General features: G+C 38.6%; 1 protein-coding gene across 1 annotated transcript in view; it reads right to left on the bottom strand.

Annotated features, from left to right (window-relative positions):
• Positions 1-799: 799 nt before the first annotated feature.
• Positions 800-21,241, bottom strand: part of LOC121383884 (protein SERAC1-like) — a 33,331-nt gene continuing 12,889 nt past the window's right edge. Inside the window, exons 10-13 of the mRNA XM_041513981.1 lie at positions 16,435-16,532; positions 12,532-12,714; positions 9,754-9,900; positions 800-7,027 (exon numbers count right to left, since the gene is read on the bottom strand). Coding sequence (XP_041369915.1) covers positions 6,855-7,027; positions 9,754-9,900; positions 12,532-12,714; positions 16,435-16,532 — 601 coding nt within the window. The 3' untranslated portion in view covers positions 800-6,854. The remainder of the gene's footprint in view (positions 7,028-9,753; positions 9,901-12,531; positions 12,715-16,434; positions 16,533-21,241) is intronic.

Here is a 21,241-nt window from a genome sequence, read left to right as displayed (position 1 = left end):
GATTACGTTTACTAAATTTTGTTCCACTGGACTTAATATTACCAAATGAAATATTTTCAAAGCTTATATATCTCGAGTCCAAAATGGTCATCATGTTTAAATGAGCGATAGCTACCATATGCTTTTGGTCCTATAAATTGTGTTTGGTCGATAGTGTTCATTTTCTTCTAGGGAATCTACGATCTATGTGGTGCATTCCAATGGATTCCCTCACCTAGCATTCTGTCCACGTTTTGCAAAGATTGGCTCACTGGTAAGCGGTAATCTTGTGTAAGCGGAAATCACCTAAATCCAAGAATAGTGCCAAGCATGAGCCATGTTTTTCAAAGAATATGATTAGCTCAACAAACTTTACAAAGTTTAATTCTAATAGATGTAGCACTTCCAGAGAATATATTTTCAAAGATTATTATCATTATTTTAATTTGAGATGGTCACACGAATGCTCTTTAACCTATAAATTTATCCCTCATTTCTTACAAACCTGTCTTGAATTCCTACCTCAGATGAACAGTTTTAAGAAACCGTCCTGAACAAAAATTGAGGAATACGAACAACGAATCAGAATATCATTTTCATTTTGTCAATCCCATCCTCAAGAGCAAAACGTTAAAGTTAAAATTTGTTTTGTTTAGCGACACCACTAGAGCACACTGATTTATGAATCATAGGCTGTTGGATGTCAAATCCCCAAAAGCAAGCTGTAGGCTTAAAAGTAACTACCACTTGTATAAACTACTATGAACATTTACAAAAGTAAACACTGAACAAACAAAATGGAACTGAACATAGGCCTGGATTTTGTTTTAAATAACAGTTTATTGGGTACATAACTTGCTGTATGGACTAAAAGTAAATAGATGCTACATGTTCAATCTATTAGTGAAACTAAATGTCTACATCACATCGTTATCATTATGAAAGATACAAAAAGTAAATAGATGCTACACGTTCAGTCTATTCGTGAAATTAAATATAAACATCACATCGTTATCATTATGAAAGACTAAAAGTAAATAGATGCTACATGTTCAGTCTATTAGTGAAACTAAATATAAACATCACATCGTTATCATTATGAAAGAGACTAAAAGTAAATACATGCTACACATTCAGTACATTGTACACCACATTGTTATAAATATGCAACTCGAAATTGAGGGGGGGGGGGGGGGGAGGGAAGACAGAAAATACCACTAAAAAATGCACACCGATTTACCTCAGTCTAATTATTAATAACTGAACATTACCATGCCCAGGACAAATTGCCCTTACAGCTGAGGTGTGTGCCCACACTGTCCAGAACAAATGACCCTTACAGCTGAGGTGTGTGCCCCCACTGTCCAGAACAAATGACCCTTACAGCTGTGGTGTGTGCCCACACTGTCCAGAACAAATGACCCTTACAGCTGAGGTGTGTGCCCACACTGTCCAGAACAAATGACCCTTACAGCTGAGGTGTGTGCCCACACTGCCAAGGACAAATGACCCTTACAGCTGAGGTGTGTGCCCACACTGCCCAGAACAAATGACCCTTACAGCTGTGGTGTGTGCCCACACTGCCCAGAACAAATGACCCTTACAGCTGAGGTGTGTGCCCACACTGTCCAGAACAAATGACCCTTACAGCTGAGGTGTGTGCCCACACTGTCCAGAACAAATGACCCTTACAGCTGAGGTGTGTGCCCACACTGCCAAGGACAAATGACCCTTACAGCTGAGGTGTGTGCCCACACTGCCCAGAACAAATGACCCTTACAGCTGAGGTGTGTGCCCACACTGTCCAGAACAAATGACCCTTACAGCTGAGGTGTGTGCCCACACTGCCAAGGACAAATGACCCTTACAGCTGAGGTGTGTGCCCACACTGCCAAGGACAAATGACCCTTACAGCTGAGGTGTGTGCCCACACTGCCCAGAACAAATGACCCTTACAGCTGTGGTGTGTGCCCACACTGCCCAGAACAAATGACCCTTACAGCTGAGGTGTGTGCCCACACTGTCCAGAACAAATGACCCTTACAGCTGAGGTGTGTGCCCACACTGTCCAGAACAAATGACCCTTACAGCTGAGGTGTGTGCCCACACTGCCAAGGACAAATGACCCTTACAGCTGAGGTGTGTGCCCACACTGCCCAGAACAAATGACCCTTACAGCTGAGGTGTGTGCCCACACTGTCCAGAACAAATGACCCTTACAGCTGAGGTGTGTGCCCACACTGTCCAGAACAAATGGCCCTTACAGCTGAGGTGTGTGCCCACACTGCCAAGGACAAATGACCCTTACAGCTGAGGTGTGTGCCCACACTGTCCAGAACAAATGACCCTTACAGCTGAGGTGTGTGCCCACACTGCCAAGGACAAATGACCCTTACACCTGAGGTGTGTGCCCACACTGCCCAGAACAAATGACCCTTACAGCTGAGGTGTGTGCCCACACTGCCCAGAACAAATGACCCTTACAGCTGAGGTGTGTGCCCACACTGTCCAGAACAAATGACCCTTACAGCTGAGGTGTGTGCCCACACTGTCCAGAACAAATGACCCTTACAGCTGAGGTGTGTGCCCACACTGCCAAGGACAAATGACCCTTACAGCTGAGGTGTGTGCCCACACTGTCCAGAACAAATGACCCTTACAGCTGAGGTGTGTGCCCACACTGCCCAGAACAAATGACCCTTACAGCTGAGGTGTGTGCCCACACTGCTCAGAACAAATGACCCTTACAGCTGAGGTGTGTGCCCACACTGTCCAGAACTAATGACCCTTACAGCTGAGGTGTGTGCCCACACTGCCAAGGACAAATGACCCTTACAGCTGAGGTGTGTGCCCACACTGCCCAGAACAAATGACCCTTACAGCTGAGGTGTGTGCCCACACTGTCCAGAACAAATGACCCTTACAGCTGAGGTGTGTGCCCACACTGCCAAGGACAAATGACCCTTACAGCTGAGGTGTGTGCCCACACTGCCAAGGACAAATGACCCTTACAGCTGAGGTGTGTGCCCACACTGCCCAGAACAAATGACCCTTACAGCTGTGGTGTGTGCCCACACTGCCCAGAACAAATGACCCTTACAGCTGAGGTGTGTGCCCACACTGTCCAGAACAAATGACCCTTACAGCTGAGGTGTGTGCCCACACTGTCCAGAACAAATGACCCTTACAGCTGAGGTGTGTGCCCACACTGCCAAGGACAAATGACCCTTACAGCTGAGGTGTGTGCCCACACTGCCCAGAACAAATGACCCTTACAGCTGAGGTGTGTGCCCACACTGTCCAGAACAAATGACCCTTACAGCTGAGGTGTGTGCCCACACTGTCCAGAACAAATGGCCCTTACAGCTGAGGTGTGTGCCCACACTGCCAAGGACAAATGACCCTTACAGCTGAGGTGTGTGCCCACACTGTCCAGAACAAATGACCCTTACACCTGAGGTGTGTGCCCACACTGCCCAGAACAAATGACCCTTACAGCTGAGGTGTGTGCCCACACTGCCCAGAACAAATGACCCTTACAGCTGAGGTGTGTGCCCACACTGTCCAGAACAAATGACCCTTACAGCTGAGGTGTGTGCCCACACTGTCCAGAACAAATGACCCTTACAGCTGAGGTGTGTGCCCACACTGCCAAGGACAAATGACCCTTACAGCTGAGGTGTGTGCCCACACTGTCCAGAACAAATGACCCTTACAGCTGAGGTGTGTGCCCACACTGCTCAGAACAAATGACCCTTACAGCTGAGGTGTGTGCCCACACTGTCCAGAACAAATGACCCTTACAGCTGAGGTGTGTGCCCACACTGTCCAGAACAAATGACCCTTACAGCTGAGGTGTGTGCCCACACTGTCCAAAACAAATGACCCTTACAGCTGAGGTGTGTGCCCACTGTCCAGAACAAATGACCCTTACACCTGAGGTGTGTGCCCACACTGTCCAGAACAAATGACCCTTACAGCTGAGGTGTGTGCCCACTGTCCAGAACAAATGACCCTTACACCTGAGGTGTGTGCCCACACTGCCCAGAACACTATACTTGAACCTTAATAGGCTATAAGCATAGAAATCAATAGACGAAGAGACATAGTGTCGGAAGATGGCAGAAATGGGAATAGTAATAATTTACCTTTCAACACCAATGGAGACAATACATCTGTAGACTGTTTCAGTTAGAGACATAGAAGTGTTTCAGTTAGATACATAAGAAGTGTTTCAGTTAGAGACATAGAAGTATTTCAGTTAGATACAAAAGAAGTGTTTCAGTTAGAGACATAGAAGTGTTTCAGTTAGAGACATAGAAGTGTTTCAGTTAGAGACATAGAAGTGTTTCAGTTAGAGACATAGAAGTGTTTCAGTTAGATATATAAGAAGTGTTTCAGTTAGATACGTAAGAAGTGTTTCAGTTAGAGACATAGAAGTGTTTCAGTTAGATATATAAGAAGTGTTTCAGTTAGAGACAGAAGTGTTTCAGTTAGATATATAAGAAGTGTTTCAGTTCGAGACATAGAAGTGTTTCAGTTAGAGACATAGAAGTGTTTCAGTTAGAGACATAGAAGTGTTTCAGTTAGAGACAAAAGAAGTGTTTCAGTTAGATACAAAAGAAATGTTTCAGTTAGAGACAAGAGAAGTGTTTCAGTTGGAGACAAAAGAAATGTTTCAGTTAGAGACATAAGAAGTGTTTCAGTTACAGACATAAGGAGTGTTTCAGTTAGAGACATAAGAAGTGTTTCAGATAGAGACATAAGAAGTGTTTCAGTTAGAGACATAAGGAGTGTTTCAGTTAGAGACATAAGGAGTGTTTCAGTTAGAGACATAAGAAGTGTTTTCAGTTAGAGACATAAGAAGTGTTTCAGATAGAGACATAAGAAGTGTTTCAGTTAGAGACATAAGAAGTGTTTCAGTTAGAGACATAAGAAGTGTTTCAGTTAGAGACATAAGAAGTGTTTCAGTTAGAGACATAAGAAGTGATAAAAACATCACACCAGCAGATACAAGTAAAAGATAAAAAACCCAAGAGAAGGTGTATATTCAATAAGTACACACATACACAAACATAAAGTATTACTGTCTATATTGAACATCAATATAAATATAAAAAATGGAAACCTCTAAACAGCTGCCAAATTGTATTCCAAATTGCCTCATAATATAAAAAGAGGCAATAAATAACTGTAAAATGTATCGTATATGGTAAACATTAATAGAAAACAAACACGTATTGAAACAATTCACCATTCAAGTCTGAGTATGATCTCACTGGGAGTTTTTTCATCGCAGCTGTACAACATCCGATATGAACAACTTCTGTGTATTAAAATCTGCACCAACACAGCACGTCATCAATCATACAGCAAGGCTGTTCAAACCATCGTCCACATACACCTTGGGCAATGTCACCATACCAGATGCAGGGCTCACTTAATGAGCAGAACATTTCACCAAATTATCCAGTCAACCTCGAAAATTGCAAAAACACAGTTATTTTTCATTAACATATCAATAATTACATGGAATTATTTCATTAAATGAGAATAAAATTTTATATTAGATTGGTTAAAATTCACAATTGGTACAAGAGCTAGCCCTGAGATTGAGGGGAGGTCAGTAGATGGGCAATTCCCCAGGTTTAAGATTTTCAATTTGTTTTTCAGTTAAAATATTTGATTCCCAGCCACCCTGCACCAATATTACACCGAAACATGAATAACTTTTATGACATTTTCATAAAAAATGAACATTATTTACAACAGGTGAGAAAATTGGGTCACTATTATACTTAATGATATATATATATAGTATTCATCAGGAAATTCTATAAGAATATATATATCCCGATACAGCAGATGAGGCCTGGATGAATGATGATGCTATCACCACTCCCCCCCCCCCCCCCCCCCCCCCCCCCCCCCCAGCACCACACTCCAGTCCAACAACCCCCCACGGAGACTCAAAGATAAGGTCTCAACTCGACATCAGCAGTGTTGGGGAACCTGTTGCAATTTCATCACCAATTACTGGTTGTAATCAGTTTGTACAAACTGACCCACTTTCCATTATACAATTAGTTAGTATCATGTGAACTCAAGAAAGAGTTAAACTATTAGAACCATGCACCCATTGTTGTGTTCACCGGAACAGACCCTACAAATAGCTCATTTATTAATACTCATTCAATGTCTGGTTTCTTTATGTACACAAGAAGACAAATCCAAGCCCCAGCATATCAACAATGATTTCATCTACACGGTAGGAACAATTTCAGTTTACAACAACATCACTGATTAGTGATTATAAAAAACGAGGAGGCTGTTTGAAGCCCAACTGATGAATGTTTGGTTATAAAGGATCAGTGTATCTGAAAAACATATTAAGATATCTGAGGTACTACAAACAATAAGACAAAAAGAGTGAATAAATGGATATATGAATGAATGAACGAATGTTTAAGAACACACCAGCACATGACAATACATGGTCTACTGGATGTCAAACAAAGGTAAGGGCGACAAGAAACATTGAATACAAAACATCGCTATAATGAAGACAATGGAATTAATGTGTAATTTTAATTGACATTTAAAAATGACACAGCCACAGAATCAAAATATCTTGCAAAGTTTGCAAGATGTTGAAAAGTAGACAGTTACTGTGAGATTTCGGACATCCCTAAAATCTGGAAATGTGTGAATTGTTTTTAAGTTTTTCCATCTGTGTTAATTGTTAAAAAAGCTCAGGCTGAAATGGCTACAGTCTTCACAATCCCTTTAATATGTGTACATAGAATGGGCGTCAAGTTTTAATGTGTTTTAATAACCAGCGATCCGAACGTTTGACATGGGTGATATTGTTGGTATCACACATTGTTCACACTCATGCCCTGCTCTAGGAGGGTTTCCACTCTGCTGTGAAGTATACATGACTTGATGAACTTGAGAGTTATTTTGTAGAGGTCCGAGTCCCGGTCCTCTGGTTTACAGATGTTGATGTGGTCGACAGGCAGCGTGAAAAACTCACCAAATCCAGGATCTGAAACAAACAAAGGAATGTCGGTGTCTAACAGAGACATTTCAACACATGGTCAGTGGAAAAGAAAGAAATGTTTTATTTAACGACACACTCAACACATTTTATTTATGGTTATATGGCGTCAGACATGGTTAAGGACCACACAGATTTTGAGAGGAAACCCACTGTCGCCACTACATGGGCTATTCTTTCCGATTAGCAGCAAGGGATCTTTTATTTGCGCTTCCCACAGGCAGGATAGCACAAACCATGTCCTTTGTTGAACCAGTTATGGATCACTGGTCGGTGCAAGTGGTTTACACCTACCCATTGAGCCTTGCAGAGCACTCACTCAGGGTTTGGAGTCGGTATCTGGATTAAAAATCCCATGCCTCGACTGGGATCCGAAGCCATTACCTACCAGCCTGTAGACCGATGGCCTAACCACGACGCCACCGAGGCGATTGGTCAGTGGAATGAGAGAGGGAAAGAAAGGAATGTTTGTTTAACGACACCTCAGCACATTATAAACTATGGCTATTCGGTGTCTAACAGAGACATTTCAACACATGGTCAGTGGAATGAGAGAGGGAAAGAAAGGAATGTTTGTTTAACGACACCTCAGCACATTATAGACTATGGCTATTCGGTGTCTAACAGAGACATTTCAACACATGGTCAGTGGAATGAGAGAGGGAAAGAAAGGAATGTTTGTTTAACGACACCTCAGCACATTATAAACTATGGCTATTCGGTGTCTAACAGAGACATTTCAACACATGGTCAGTGGAATGAGAGAGGGAAAGAAAGGAATGTTTGTTTAACGACACCTCAGCACATTATAAACTATGGCTATTCGGTGTCTAACAGACATTTCAACACATGGTCAGTGGAATGAGAGAGGGAAAGAAAGGAATGTTTGTTTAACGACACCTCAGCACATTATAAACTATGGCTATTCGGGGTCTAACAGAGACATTTCAACACATGGTCAGTGGAATGAGAGAGGGAAAGAAAGGAATGTTTGTTTAACGACACCTCAGCACATTATAACTATGGCTATTCGGTGTCTAACAGAGACTTTTCAACACATGGTCAGTGGAATGAGAGAGGGAAAGAAAGGAATGTTTGTTTTAACAACACCTCAGCACATTATAACTATGGCTATTCGGTGTCTAACAGAGACATTTCAACACATGGTCAGTGGAATGAGAGAGGGAAAGAAAGGAATGTTTGTTTAACGACCTGGCTTGGACACACCTGTCAGGACATTTATAAAATGTCCAAGACAGACATGCTTGAACATTAAGTACGTATTACTTGACTGATAGACTAACATCTCAGCACATGGTAAACTACAGCTATTTCATGTCGGACAAATAGTTACAAAAAATTGATAAAATTGATAATTCTGACATACATGTACACCTACTACCACCAAAAATCAAGTGATCTTTTATATGCATTTTTCCACAGACATGACAGTACATACCACAATCTTTGATGTATCAGCATTGGGTCACTGGAGTTAAGTAAGTAACATATACCATGTGTAGAGTTAACAGAGCAAATATACCACGTGTAGAGTTAACAAAGTAACACACATAGAGGCTATTTCATGTTTTTTTCCCGAATACAATTTTTATGTCAATGAGTGATGTGTGAAAACCATATTTTCAAGAATTGCGAAGCAATAAGTGAAAATATGGTTTTCACACATTATGAGTTGACTTATAAATCATATTCGAAGAAAAGCCATGAAATGGTCTATTTATTATATACATCTTTCCTAATTTTTTGACAATGTCTTATGCTTTTTGGTAATATCTTTCGCTTATCCTATTGAAAACACGTAATGCCATGATATATTTCTTCCTATGGAACTTTTCCAGAAAAATTACTTGACCACAGACTTTTAAAAAGACATTTAAATAAAAATTATATTTATTAACATTTATTTAATAATACTGCTGTGCAAACATACCTGACAAAGCGATCCTCCAAAAATTCCCTCAAAAACAAAATGAATCGAACGCCGTTAAATTCTTACACTTACACTCAATGACACTACATTATGTCATCATTATTTAGCTTTGTATTCACTTCGTTTTAGGTATTTTATCGTAATTGCAGTTTGTATCCCTTTTCAATAGGTACAGTTGTTTAAATTACATTTTTTAATTTTTCAAATACGATCAGATGCATTGGTAATCATCAAACTTAAATACGAAGCAACGAGACAAAGGGAGATAATTTAATCATGCACTTTTACAAAAAAGTAAATACGATTTCTATATTTTCACTGTAGCTAAAATACAGTGAAAATATGACTTTTTACTGGATATCAATTTTATGGTTTCCGTAGATCTATCTATTTCATTGCTATGTATATAATAAATACCACTATTAGAGTTAATATATATCACTCACAGAGTTCAATAAGTAACATACATCATGTGTAGAGTTAATAAAGTAACATATGTACCACTATTAGAGTTAATATATATCACTCACAGAGTTCAATAAGTAACATACCGGTACATCATGTGTAGAGTTAACAAAGTAACATATGTACCACTATTAGAGTTAATATATATCACTCACAGAGTTCAATAAGTAACATACCGGTACATCATGTGTAGAGTTAACAAAGTAACATATGTACCACTATTAGAGTTAATATATATCACTCACAGAGTTCAATAAGTAACATACATCATGTACAGGGTCAGTGAATAAACACATACCACTTGTTTCATGTGGAACAATCAACATCTTCGGCAGCTTTTTACCAAGATTCATTTTCTCCATTTCTCCAAAACTAAGACAGGGGATTTCATGTTTCAAGGCGAAGTCTTTGAAGTGACTGTGCAGCTTTGCGAGCATCAGCGAATCTATAAAACAGGTTTGTAAATGAATACACACAAGCCTGGAGAGCTCTTCCCCACAGAAGGAAGTGAGAAAGGGTTAACTAGACCATACAGTTTTATGAATTATATATTTTTACTATAGAAATTCTGTTGTTGGACATTATTTATAAAATGATAGCTACAGCAATCATTCAAAAGCATAGATGGAAAAAACAATATTTGTAAATGAAAAAGATAATTTATTAAGGAAGATAACATGATGAAAACTGAGAACAAATTGTTATAACAAAAGGTTTTTTTTTTAATGACACCACTAGAGCACATTGAATTATTAATCATTTGCTATTGGATGTCTTAGAGGAAAACCACTACATTTTTCCATTAGTAGCAAGGGATCTTTTATATGCACCATCCCAGACAGGATAGCACATACCACGACCTTTGATATACCAGTCGTGGTGCACTGGATGGAATGAGAAATACCCCAATGGACTCACCAACGGGGATCGATCCCAAACTGACCGCTCATCACGCAAGCGTTTTACCACTGAGCTACATTCTGCCCCATTATAACAAATAACCAATGCATTGACATGACCAGGTGTGAGGCAGTTTGTTTCAGTACCTCAACAGATAACCTAAAATAGCCTGTATGTTGGACATACAGGTAACTCCATGATGAAGGTTGTATGTTGGACATACAGGTAACTCCATGATGAAGGCTAGAGGCATATACCAGATAACCTAAAATAGCCTGTATGTTGGACATACAGGTAACTCCATGATGAAGGTTGTATGTTGGACATACAGGTAACTCCATGAGGAAGGCTAGAGGCATATACCAGATAACCTAAAATAGCCTGTATGTTGGACATACAGGTAACTCCATGATGAAGGTTGTATGTTGGACATACAGGTAACTCCATGATGAAGGCTAGAGGCACATACCAGATGACCTAAAATAGCCTGTATGTTGGACATACAGGTAACTCCATGATGAAGGTTGTATGTTGGACATACAGGTAACTCCATGATGAAGGTTGTATGTTGGACATACATGTAACTCCATGAGGAAGGCTAGAGGCATATACCACATAACCTAAAATAGCCTGTATGTTGGACATACAGGTAACTCCATGATGAAGGTTGTATGTTGGACATACAGGTAACTCCATGATGAAGGCTAGAGGCACATACCAGATGACCTAAAATAGCCTGTATGTTGGACATACAGGTAACTCCATGATGAAGGTTGTATGTTGGACATACAGGTAACTCCATGATGAAGGTTGTATGTTGGACATACAGGTAACTCCATGAGGAAGGCTAGAGGCATATACCACATAACCTAAAATAGCCTGTATGTTGGACATACAGGTAACTCCATGATGAAGGCTAGAGGCATATACCAGATGACCTAAAATAGCCTGTATGTTGGACATACAGGTAACTCCATGATGAAGGCTAGAGGCATATACTTATGAGGCTGTGCAGGCCTCACACTGTAATTAATTTCAGTTTGGCTAATTTTCAGCTATGTAGTGTATTTCCTTCAACATTGAATAAAATGTGGTTAATTTAAGATGGTATAATGGTTATGCCATCGAACTTAAGGCTGATAGGTAATGGGTTCATATCCATCCTGAGGCAATGGGGGATTTTTCATGTAAGTACCTGCTCCAACCCGCTAGGCTCAACGGGTAGGTTAAGGAAAGAAAGAAAGAAATGTTTTATTTAACGACGCACTCAACACATTTTATTTACGGTTATATGGCGTCAGACATATGGTTAAGGACCACACAGATTTTGAGAGGAAACCCGCTGTCGCCACTGCATGGGCTACTCTTCCGATTAGCAGCAAGGGATCTTTTATTTGCGCTTCCCACAGGCAGGATAGCACAAACCATGGCCTTTGTTGAACCAGTTATAGATCACTGGTCGGTGCCAGTGGTTTACACCTACCCATTGAGCCTTGCGGAGCACTCACTCAGGGTTTGGAGTCGGTATCTGGATTAAAAATTCCATGCCTCGACTGGGATCCGAACCCAGTACCTACCAGCCTGTAGACCGATGGCCTACCACGACGCCACCGAGGCCGGTAGGGTAGGTTAAGGCCACATGCACAAAGTTTCACCCACTTTATGGGTCCGATTATGGGTGTGTCTCCTGAGTGTATGACCCCACATGTGGGTTGATTACCCAGCATACACTGCAGGTTCCGTGTATCCTGGGCTCGGGTGATACCAAGATAGCTCAATGGACAGCAAGCGTGGAGCACGGACCTGTCAAGTAGTCTAATATCGAAATAAAAATACTGCGGCTTCACTATTCATCTCATCATCATCCATGTCTGTAACGTGCAGAAAAAAAGAAGAAGAGTATTTGTCTCTGTGTTAATTGTTTGGGTATTTTGTAATATATTTCAAGCAACAGTCTAAAAACTGACCCTTTGGTCTAAAAGTTTTTTTTTTGTTTTCATCCCTGTGAATATATATAATTTATATTTATATGTGAAAATATTTTGTATGCAGACAAGGCACAAATCCCTCCCCACCAAACCTCAGCCCCCCAATAATAATTAAAAAAGAAAGCATTAGTAAGTCCCCTTATCCCTTTAAGTGGGGCTAAACCTACTAGTGAAGACCTAAAAGTGACCTTTGCCCAGCTCCTTGACCTCCACTGACGGGTACAGGATGTACTTGGCCGTGTTGGACCGGTTGGCTAGGACTGACCCGTGGTGTGGCACACTGTAGAAGACAAAACCTCGTGTCTGCTCCGCGAGACATGAGAAATGAGGCGAGTCCTCCGATAACTTCAACATTTGCTTCACCAGCAAACCTAGAAAAACCACAATAACTTTAACATCTGCTTCACCAGCAAACCTACAAAAACCACAATAACTTCAACATCTGCTTCACCAGCAAACCTACAAAAACCACGATAACTTCAACATCTGCTTCACAAGCAAACCTACAAAAACCACAATAACTTCAACATCTGCTTCACCAGCAAACCTACAAAAAACACAATAACTTCAACATCTGCTTCACCAGCAAACCTACAAAAACCCACAATAACTTCAACATCTGCTTCACAAGCAAACCTACAAAAACCAAGATAACTTCACTATCTGCTTCACAAGCAAACCTACAAAAACCACAATAACTTCACCATCTGCTTCACAAGCAAACCTACAAAAACCACAATAACTTCAACATCTGCTTCAACAGCAAACCTACAAAAACCATGATAACTTCAACATCTGCTTCACAAGCAAACCTACAAAAACTTCACCATCTGCTTCACAAGCAAACCTACAAAAACCACAATAACTTCAACATCTGCTTCACAAGCAAACCTACAAAAACCATGATAACTTCAACATCTGCTTCACAAGCAAACCTAGAAAAACCACAATAACTTCAACATCTGCTTCACAAGCAAACCTAGAAAAACCACAATAACTTCACCATCTGCTTCACAAGCAAACCTAGAAAAACCACAATAACTTCAACATCTGCTTCACAAGCAAACCTACAAAAACCACGATAACTTCAACATCTGCTTCAACAGCAAACCTACAAAAACCAAGATAACTTGAACATCTGCTTCACCAGCAAACCTACAAAAACCACAATAACTTCAACATCTGCTTCAACAGCAAACCTACAAAAACCATGATAACTTCAACATCTGCTTCACAAGCAAACCTACAAAAACCAAGATAACTTGAACATCTGCTTCACAAGCAAACCTACAAAAACCAAGATAACTTGAACATCTGCTTCACCAGCAAACCTACAAAAAACACGATAATTTCAACATCTGCTTGACAAGCAAACCTACAAAAAACACGATAACTTCAACATCTGCTTGACAAGCAAACCTACAAAAAGCATGACAACTTTAACATCTGGTTTGCTGGTGACATCTGCTTCACCAGCAAACCTACAAAAACCACAATAACTTCAACATCTGCTTCACCAGCAAACCTACAAAAACCTCAATAACTTCAACATCTGCTTCACAAGCAAACCTACAAAAATCACAACAACTTCAACATCTGCTTCACAAGCAAACTTACAAAAACCACAATAACTTCAACATCTGCTTCAACAGCAAACCTAGAAAAACCACAATAACTTCACTATCTGCTTCACCAGCAAACCTAGAAAAACCACGATAACTTCAACATCTCCTTCACAAGCAAACCTACAAAAACCACAATAACTTCAACATCTGCTTCACCAGCAAACCTACAAAAAACACAATAACTTCAACATCTGCTTCACCAGCAAACCTACAAAAACCTCAATAACTTCAACATCTGCTTCACAAGCAAACCTACAAAAATCACAACAACTTCAACATCTGCTTCACAAGCAAACTTACAAAAACCACAATAACTTCAACATCTGCTTCAACAGCAAACCTAGAAAAACCACAATAACTTCACTATCTGCTTCAACAGCAAACCTACAAAAACCATGATAACTTCAACATCTGCTTCACCAGCAAGCCTACAAAAACCACAATAACTTCACCATCTGCTTCACAAGCAAACCTACAAAAACCACAATAACTTCAACATCTGCTTCAACAGCAAACCTACAAAAACCATGATAACTTCAACATCTGCTTCACCAGCAAACCTAGAAAAACCACGATAACTTCAACATCTGCTTCACCAGGAAACCTACAAAAACCACAATAACTTCAACATCTGCTTCACAAGCAAACCTACAAAAACCACAATAACTTCAACATCTGCTTCACAAACAAACCTAGAAAAAACACAATAACTTCAACATCTTCTTCACAAGGAAACCTAAAAAACCCACAATAACTTCAACATCTGCTTCAGAAGCTAACCTACAAAAACCACAATAACTTTAACATCTGCTTCACAAGCAAACCTAGAAAAACCACGATAACTTCAACATCTGCTTCACCAGCAAACCTAGAAAAACCACAATAACTTCAACATCTGCTTCACAAGCAAACCTACAAAAACCACGATAACTTTAACATCTGCTTCAACAGCAAACCTACAAAAACCAAGATAACTTCAACATCTGCTTCACAAGCAAACCTACACAAACCACGATAACTTCAACATCTGCTTGACAAGCAAACCTACAATAACAACAATAACTTCAACATCTGCTTGACAAGCAAACCTACAAAAACCATGACAGTTTTAACATCTGGTTTGCTGGTGACATCTGCTTCACCAGCAAACCTACAAAAACCAAGATAACTTTAACCTCTGCTTCACCAGCAAACCTAGAAAAACCAAGATAACTTTAACATCTGCTTCACCAGCAAACCTACAAAAACCAAGATAACTTTAACATCTGCTTCACCAGCAAACCTAGAAAAACCAAGATAATTTTAACATCTGCTTCACCAGCAAACCTAGAAAAAACACAATAACTTCAACATCTGCTTCACAAGCAAACCTACATGAAGAAACCAGCAGTCTCTGTACCACACAGGCAGTTGTATTAATATTAGTGAACTTTTTGCAATATTTATTATTTATTTATAATATTATACACAAATAACTAATTACATCCATGTTCCAGTGCAATGACATGATAGCCTTACAAGACAGTTAATTGACGAACAAAGCATGACTGAAATTATTAGTTTTTACCCATAGGTTGTCTATAATATATAATAATTTGCCCATAATCTGTAATGTTGTGCCTATAATCTGTAATAATGTGCCTATAATCTGTAATAATTTGCCCATAATCTGTAATAATTTGCCCATAATCTGTAATAATGTGCCTATAATCTGTAATAATGTGCCTATAATCTGTAATAATTTGCCTATAATCTGTAATAATTTGCCTATAATCTGTAATAATTTGTGCCTATAATCTGTAATAATGTGCCTATAATCTGTAATAATGTGCCTATAATCTGTAATAATGTGCCTATAATCTGTAATAATTTGCCTATAATCTGTAATAATGTGCCTATAATCTGTAATAATGTGCCTATAATCTGTAATAATGTGCCTATAATCTATAATGATGTGTCTATAATCTATAATAATTTGCCCATAATCTGTAATAATAATCTGTAATAATGTGCCCATAATCTGTAATAATGTGCCTATAATCTGTAATAATGTGCCTATAATCTGTAATAATGTGCCTATAATCTGTAATAATGTGCCTATAATCTGTAATAATGTGCCTATAATCTATAATGATGTGCCTATAATCTATAATGATGTGTCTATAATCTGTAATGATGTGCCTATAATATGTAATGATGTGTCTATAATATGTAATGATGTGCCTATAATCTATAATGATGTGCCCATAATCTATAATGATGTGCCTATAATCTATAATGATGTGCCTATAATATGCCATATTTAAAAATAATTTAAACATTGAAACACAATTATTAATCTGTAACAGATTTAATAGCAAATCAGATACTCAACATGAAGCTGGACTAATACTCCAAGAATACTTTAAAACATTTTACTAATGTTTTCCTATACCTCAATTCCACAAGGAAATTAATAAGAGTTACCTCCCATAGAATGAGCGACCCAGATGATTGGCCGAGAGCCGACTCCGGCTTTGTGGAGTTTATCCAGTAACAGCTTGGCTCGCTGACTGACAGTTCTCCTAAGAAACACATCACACCAGGTATAAAGTATGTTTACACAAGATCAATAACAAACAAATATATATATTTTAGTTTTAAAAATCACGGTACATCTTCAGAACAAACCAATAAAATTATGGTTAAAATAGAAGAAAATATTTTACAATTTAAGTGACAAGAAAAAAGTGTGTGTTTGTCATTAGAATTTATATTTCAGCTTAGTGATAAAGATAGCAGGCTTAACAGAACATATAAACTTTAAAGTTTAGCACATAAACTGTAAAATGTAGACTTACGCTGTAATGCTTAGCAGCAAACTGTAAAACAGACAGTAATGCTTAGCAGCAAACTGTAAAACAGATTGTAATGCTCAGCAGCAAACTGTAAAACAGACTATAATGCTTAGCAGCAAACTGTAAAACAGATTGTAATGCTGAGCAGCAAACTGTAAAACAGATTGTAATGCTCAGCAGCAAACTGTAAAACAGACTAATGCTTAGCAGCAAACTGTAAAACAGACTGTAATGCTGAGCAGCAAACTATAAAAAAGACTAATGCTTAGCAGCAAACTGTAAAACAGACTGTAATGCTTAGCAGCAAACTGTAAAACAGATTGTAATGCTCAGCAGCAAACTATAAAAAAGACTAATGCTTAGCAGCAAACTATAAAAAAGACTAATGCTTAGCAGCAAACTGTAAAACAGACTGTAATGCTTAGCAGTAAACTGTAAAACAGATTGTAATGCTCAGCAGCAAACTGTAAAACAGGCTGTAATGCTTAGCAGCAAACTGTAAAACAGACTAATGCTTAGCAGCAAACTGTAAAACAGACTGTAATGCTGAGCAGCAAACTATAAAAAAGACTAATGCTTAGCAGCAAATTGTAAAACAGACTGTAATGCTTAGCAGCAAACTGTAACACAGATTGTAATGCTCAGCAGCAAACTGTAAAACCGGCTGTAATGCTTAGCAGCAAACTGTAAAACAGACTAATGCTTAGCAGCAAACTGTAAAACAGGCTGTAATGCTTAGCAGCAAACTGTAAAACAGGCTGTAATGCTTACCAGCAAACTGTAAAACAGAATGTAATGCTTATCAGCAAACTGTAAAGCAGAATGTAATGCTTAGCAGCAAACTGTAAAACAGGCTGTAATGCTTAGCAGCAAACTGTAAAACAGAATGTAATGCTTATCACCAAACTGTAAAACAGATTGTAATGCTCAGCAGCAAACTGTAAAACAGACTGTAATGCTTAGCAGCAAACTGTAAAACAGACTGTAATGCTTAGCAGCAAACTGTAAAACAGATTGTAATGCTGAGCAGCAAACTATAAAAAAGACTAATGCTTAGCAGCAAACTATAAAAAAGACTAATGCTTAGCAGCAAACTGTAAAACAGACTGTAATGCTTAGCAGCAAACTGTAAAACAGATTGTAATGCTCAGGAGCAAACTGTAAAACAGGCTGTAATGGTTAGCAGCAAACTGTAAAACAGACTAATGCTTAGCAGCAAACTGTAAAACAGATTGTAATGCTCAGCAGCAAACTGTAAAACAGGCTGTAATGCTTAGCAGCAAACTGTAAAACAGACTAATGCTTAGCAGCAAACTGTAAAACAGACTGTAATGCTGAGCAGCAAACTAAAAATGACTAATGCTTAGCAGCAAACTGTAAAAGACACTGTAATGCTTAGCAGCAAACTGTAAAACAGAATGTAATGTTTAGCAGCAAACTGTAAAACAGAATGTAATGCTTATCAGCAAACTGTAAAACAGACTGTAATGCTCAGCAGCAAACTGTAAAACAGACTAATGCTTATCAGGAAACTGTAAAACAGATTGTAATGCTCAGCAGCAAACTGTAAAACAGGCTGTAATGCTTAGCAGCAAACTGTAAAACAGACTAATCCTTAGCAGCAAACTGTAAAACAGACTGTAATGCTGAGCAGCAAACTGTAAAACAGACTAATGCTTAGCAGCAAACTGTAAAACAGACTGTAATGGTGAGCAGCAAACTATAAAAAAGACTAATGCTTAGCAGGAAACTGTAAAACAGACTGTAATGCTTAGCAGCAAACTGTAAAGCAGAATGTAATGCTTAGCAGCAAACTGTAAAACAGAATGTAATGCTTAGCAGCAAACTGTAAAACAGATTGTAATGCTCAGGAGCAAACTGTAAAACAGGCTGTAATGGTTAGCAGCAAACTGTAAAAGAGACTAATGCTTAGCAGCAAACTGTAAAACAGACTGTAATGCTTAGCAGCAAACTGTAAAACAGATTGTAATGCTCAGCAGCAAACTGTAAAACCGGCTGTAATGCTTAGCAGCAAACTGTAAAACAGACTAATGCTTAGCAGCAAACTATAAAACAGACTGTAATGCTGAGCAGCAAACTATAAAAAAGACTAATGCTTAGCAGCAAACTGTAAAACAGACTGTAATGCTTAGCAGCAAACTGTAAAACAGATTGTAATGCTCAGCAGCAAACTGTAAAACAGACTGTAATGCTTATCAGGAAACTGTAAAACAGATTGTAATGCTCAGCAGCAAACTGTAAAACAGGCTGTAATGCTTAGCAGCAAACTGTAAAACAGACTGTAATGCTTAGCAGCAAACTGTAAAACAGATTGTAATGCTGAGCAGCAAACTATAAAAATGACTAATGCTTAGCAGCAAACTATAAAAAAGACTAATGCTTAGCAGCAAACTGTAAAACAGACTGTAATGCTTAGCAGCAAACTGTAAAACAGATTGTAATGCTCAGGAGCAAACTGTAAAACAGGCTGTAATGGTTAGCAGCAAACTGTAAAACAGACTAATGCTTAGCAGCAAACTGTAAAACAGATTGTAATGCTCAGCAGCAAACTGTAAAACAGGCTGTAATGCTTAGCAGCAAACTGTAAAACAGACTAATGCTTAGCAGCAAACTGTAAAACAGACTGTAATGCTGAGCAGCAAACTAAAAATGACTAATGCTTAGCAGCAAACTGTAAAAGACACTGTAATGCTTAGCAGCAAACTGTAAAACAGAATGTAATGTTTAGCAGCAAACTGTAAAACAGAATGTAATGCTTATCAGCAAACTGTAAAACAGACTGTAATGCTCAGCAGCAAACTGTAAAACAGACTGTAATGCTTATCAGGAAACTGTAAAACAGATTGTAATGCTCAGCAGCAAACTGTAAAACAGGCTGTAATGCTTAGCAGCAAACTGTAAAACAGACTAATCCTTAGCAGCAAACTGTAAAACAGACTGTAATGCTGAGCAGCAAACTGTAAAACAGACTAATGCTTAGCAGCAAACTGTAAAACAGACTGTAATGGTGAGCAGCAAACTATAAAAAAGACTAATGCTTAGCAGGAAACTGTAAAACAGACTGTAATGCTTAGCAGCAAACTGTAAAGCAGAATGTAATGCTTAGCAGCAAACTGTAAAACAGAATGTAATGCTTAGCAGCAAACTGTAAAACAGATTGTAATGCTCAGGAGCAAACTGTAAAACAGGCTGTAATGGTTAGCAGCAAACTGTAAAAGAGACTAATGCTTATCAGCAAACTGTAAAACAGACTGTAATGCTTAGCAGCAAACTGTAAAACAGATTGTAATGCTCAGCAGCAAACTATAAAACAGACTGTAATGCTGAGCAGCAAACTATAAAAAAGACTAATGCTTAGCAGCAAACTGTAAAACAGACTGTAATGCTTAGCAGCAAACTGTAAAACAGATTGTAATGCTCAGCAGCAAACTGTAAAACAGACTGTAATGCTTATCAGGAAACTGTAAAACAGATTATAATGCTCAGCAGCAAACTGTAAAACAGGCTGTAATGCTTAGCAGCAAACTGTAAAACAGGCTGTAATGCTTAGCAGCAAACTGTAAAACAGACTAATGCTCAGCAGCAAACTATAAAAAAGACTAATGCTTAGCAGCAAACTATAAAAAAGACTAATGCTTAGCAGCAAACTGTAAAACAGACTGTAATGCTTAGCAGCAAACTGTAAAACAGATTGTAATGCTCAGCAGCAAACTATAAAAAAGACTAATGCTTAGCAGCAAACTGTAAAACAGACTAATGCTTAGCAGCAAACTGTAAAACAGACTGTAATGCTGAGCAGCAAACTATAAAAAAGACTAATGCTTAGCAGCAAATTGTAAAACAGACTGTAATGCTTAGCAGCAAACTGTAAAACAGATTGTAATGCTCAGCAGCAAACTGTAAAACCGGCTGTAATGCTTAGCAGCAAACTGTAAAACAGACTAATGCTTAGCAGCAAACTGTAAAACAGGCTGTAATGCTTAGCAGCAAACTGTAAAACAGAATGTAATGCTTATCAGCAAACTGTAAAGCAGAATGTAATGCTTAGCAGCAAACTGTAAAACAGATTGTAATGCTGAGCAGCAAACTATAAAAAAGACTAATGCTTAGCAGCAAACTATAAAAAAGACTAATGCTTAGCAGCAAACTGTAAAACAGACTGTAATGCTTAGCAGTAAACTGTAAAACAGATTGTAATGCTCAGCAGCAAACTGTAAAACAAGCTGTAATGCTTAGCAGCAAACTGTAAAACAGACTAATGCTTAGCAGCAAACTGTAAAACAGACTGTAATGCTGAGCAGCAAACTAAAAAAGACTAATGCTTAGCAGCAAACTGTAAAACAGATTGTAATTCTCAGCAGCAAACTGTAAAACAGGGTGTAATGCTTACCAGCAAACTGTAAAACAGACTAATG

Source organism: Gigantopelta aegis, chromosome 10 (genome assembly GCF_016097555.1).
Source record: "Gigantopelta aegis isolate Gae_Host chromosome 10, Gae_host_genome, whole genome shotgun sequence".
NCBI classification, from domain to species: domain Eukaryota; kingdom Metazoa; phylum Mollusca; class Gastropoda; order Neomphalida; family Peltospiridae; genus Gigantopelta; species Gigantopelta aegis.
The sequence above is the reverse complement of the archived record's forward strand: the minus strand, read 5'-3'. Positions and strand labels throughout refer to the sequence as shown.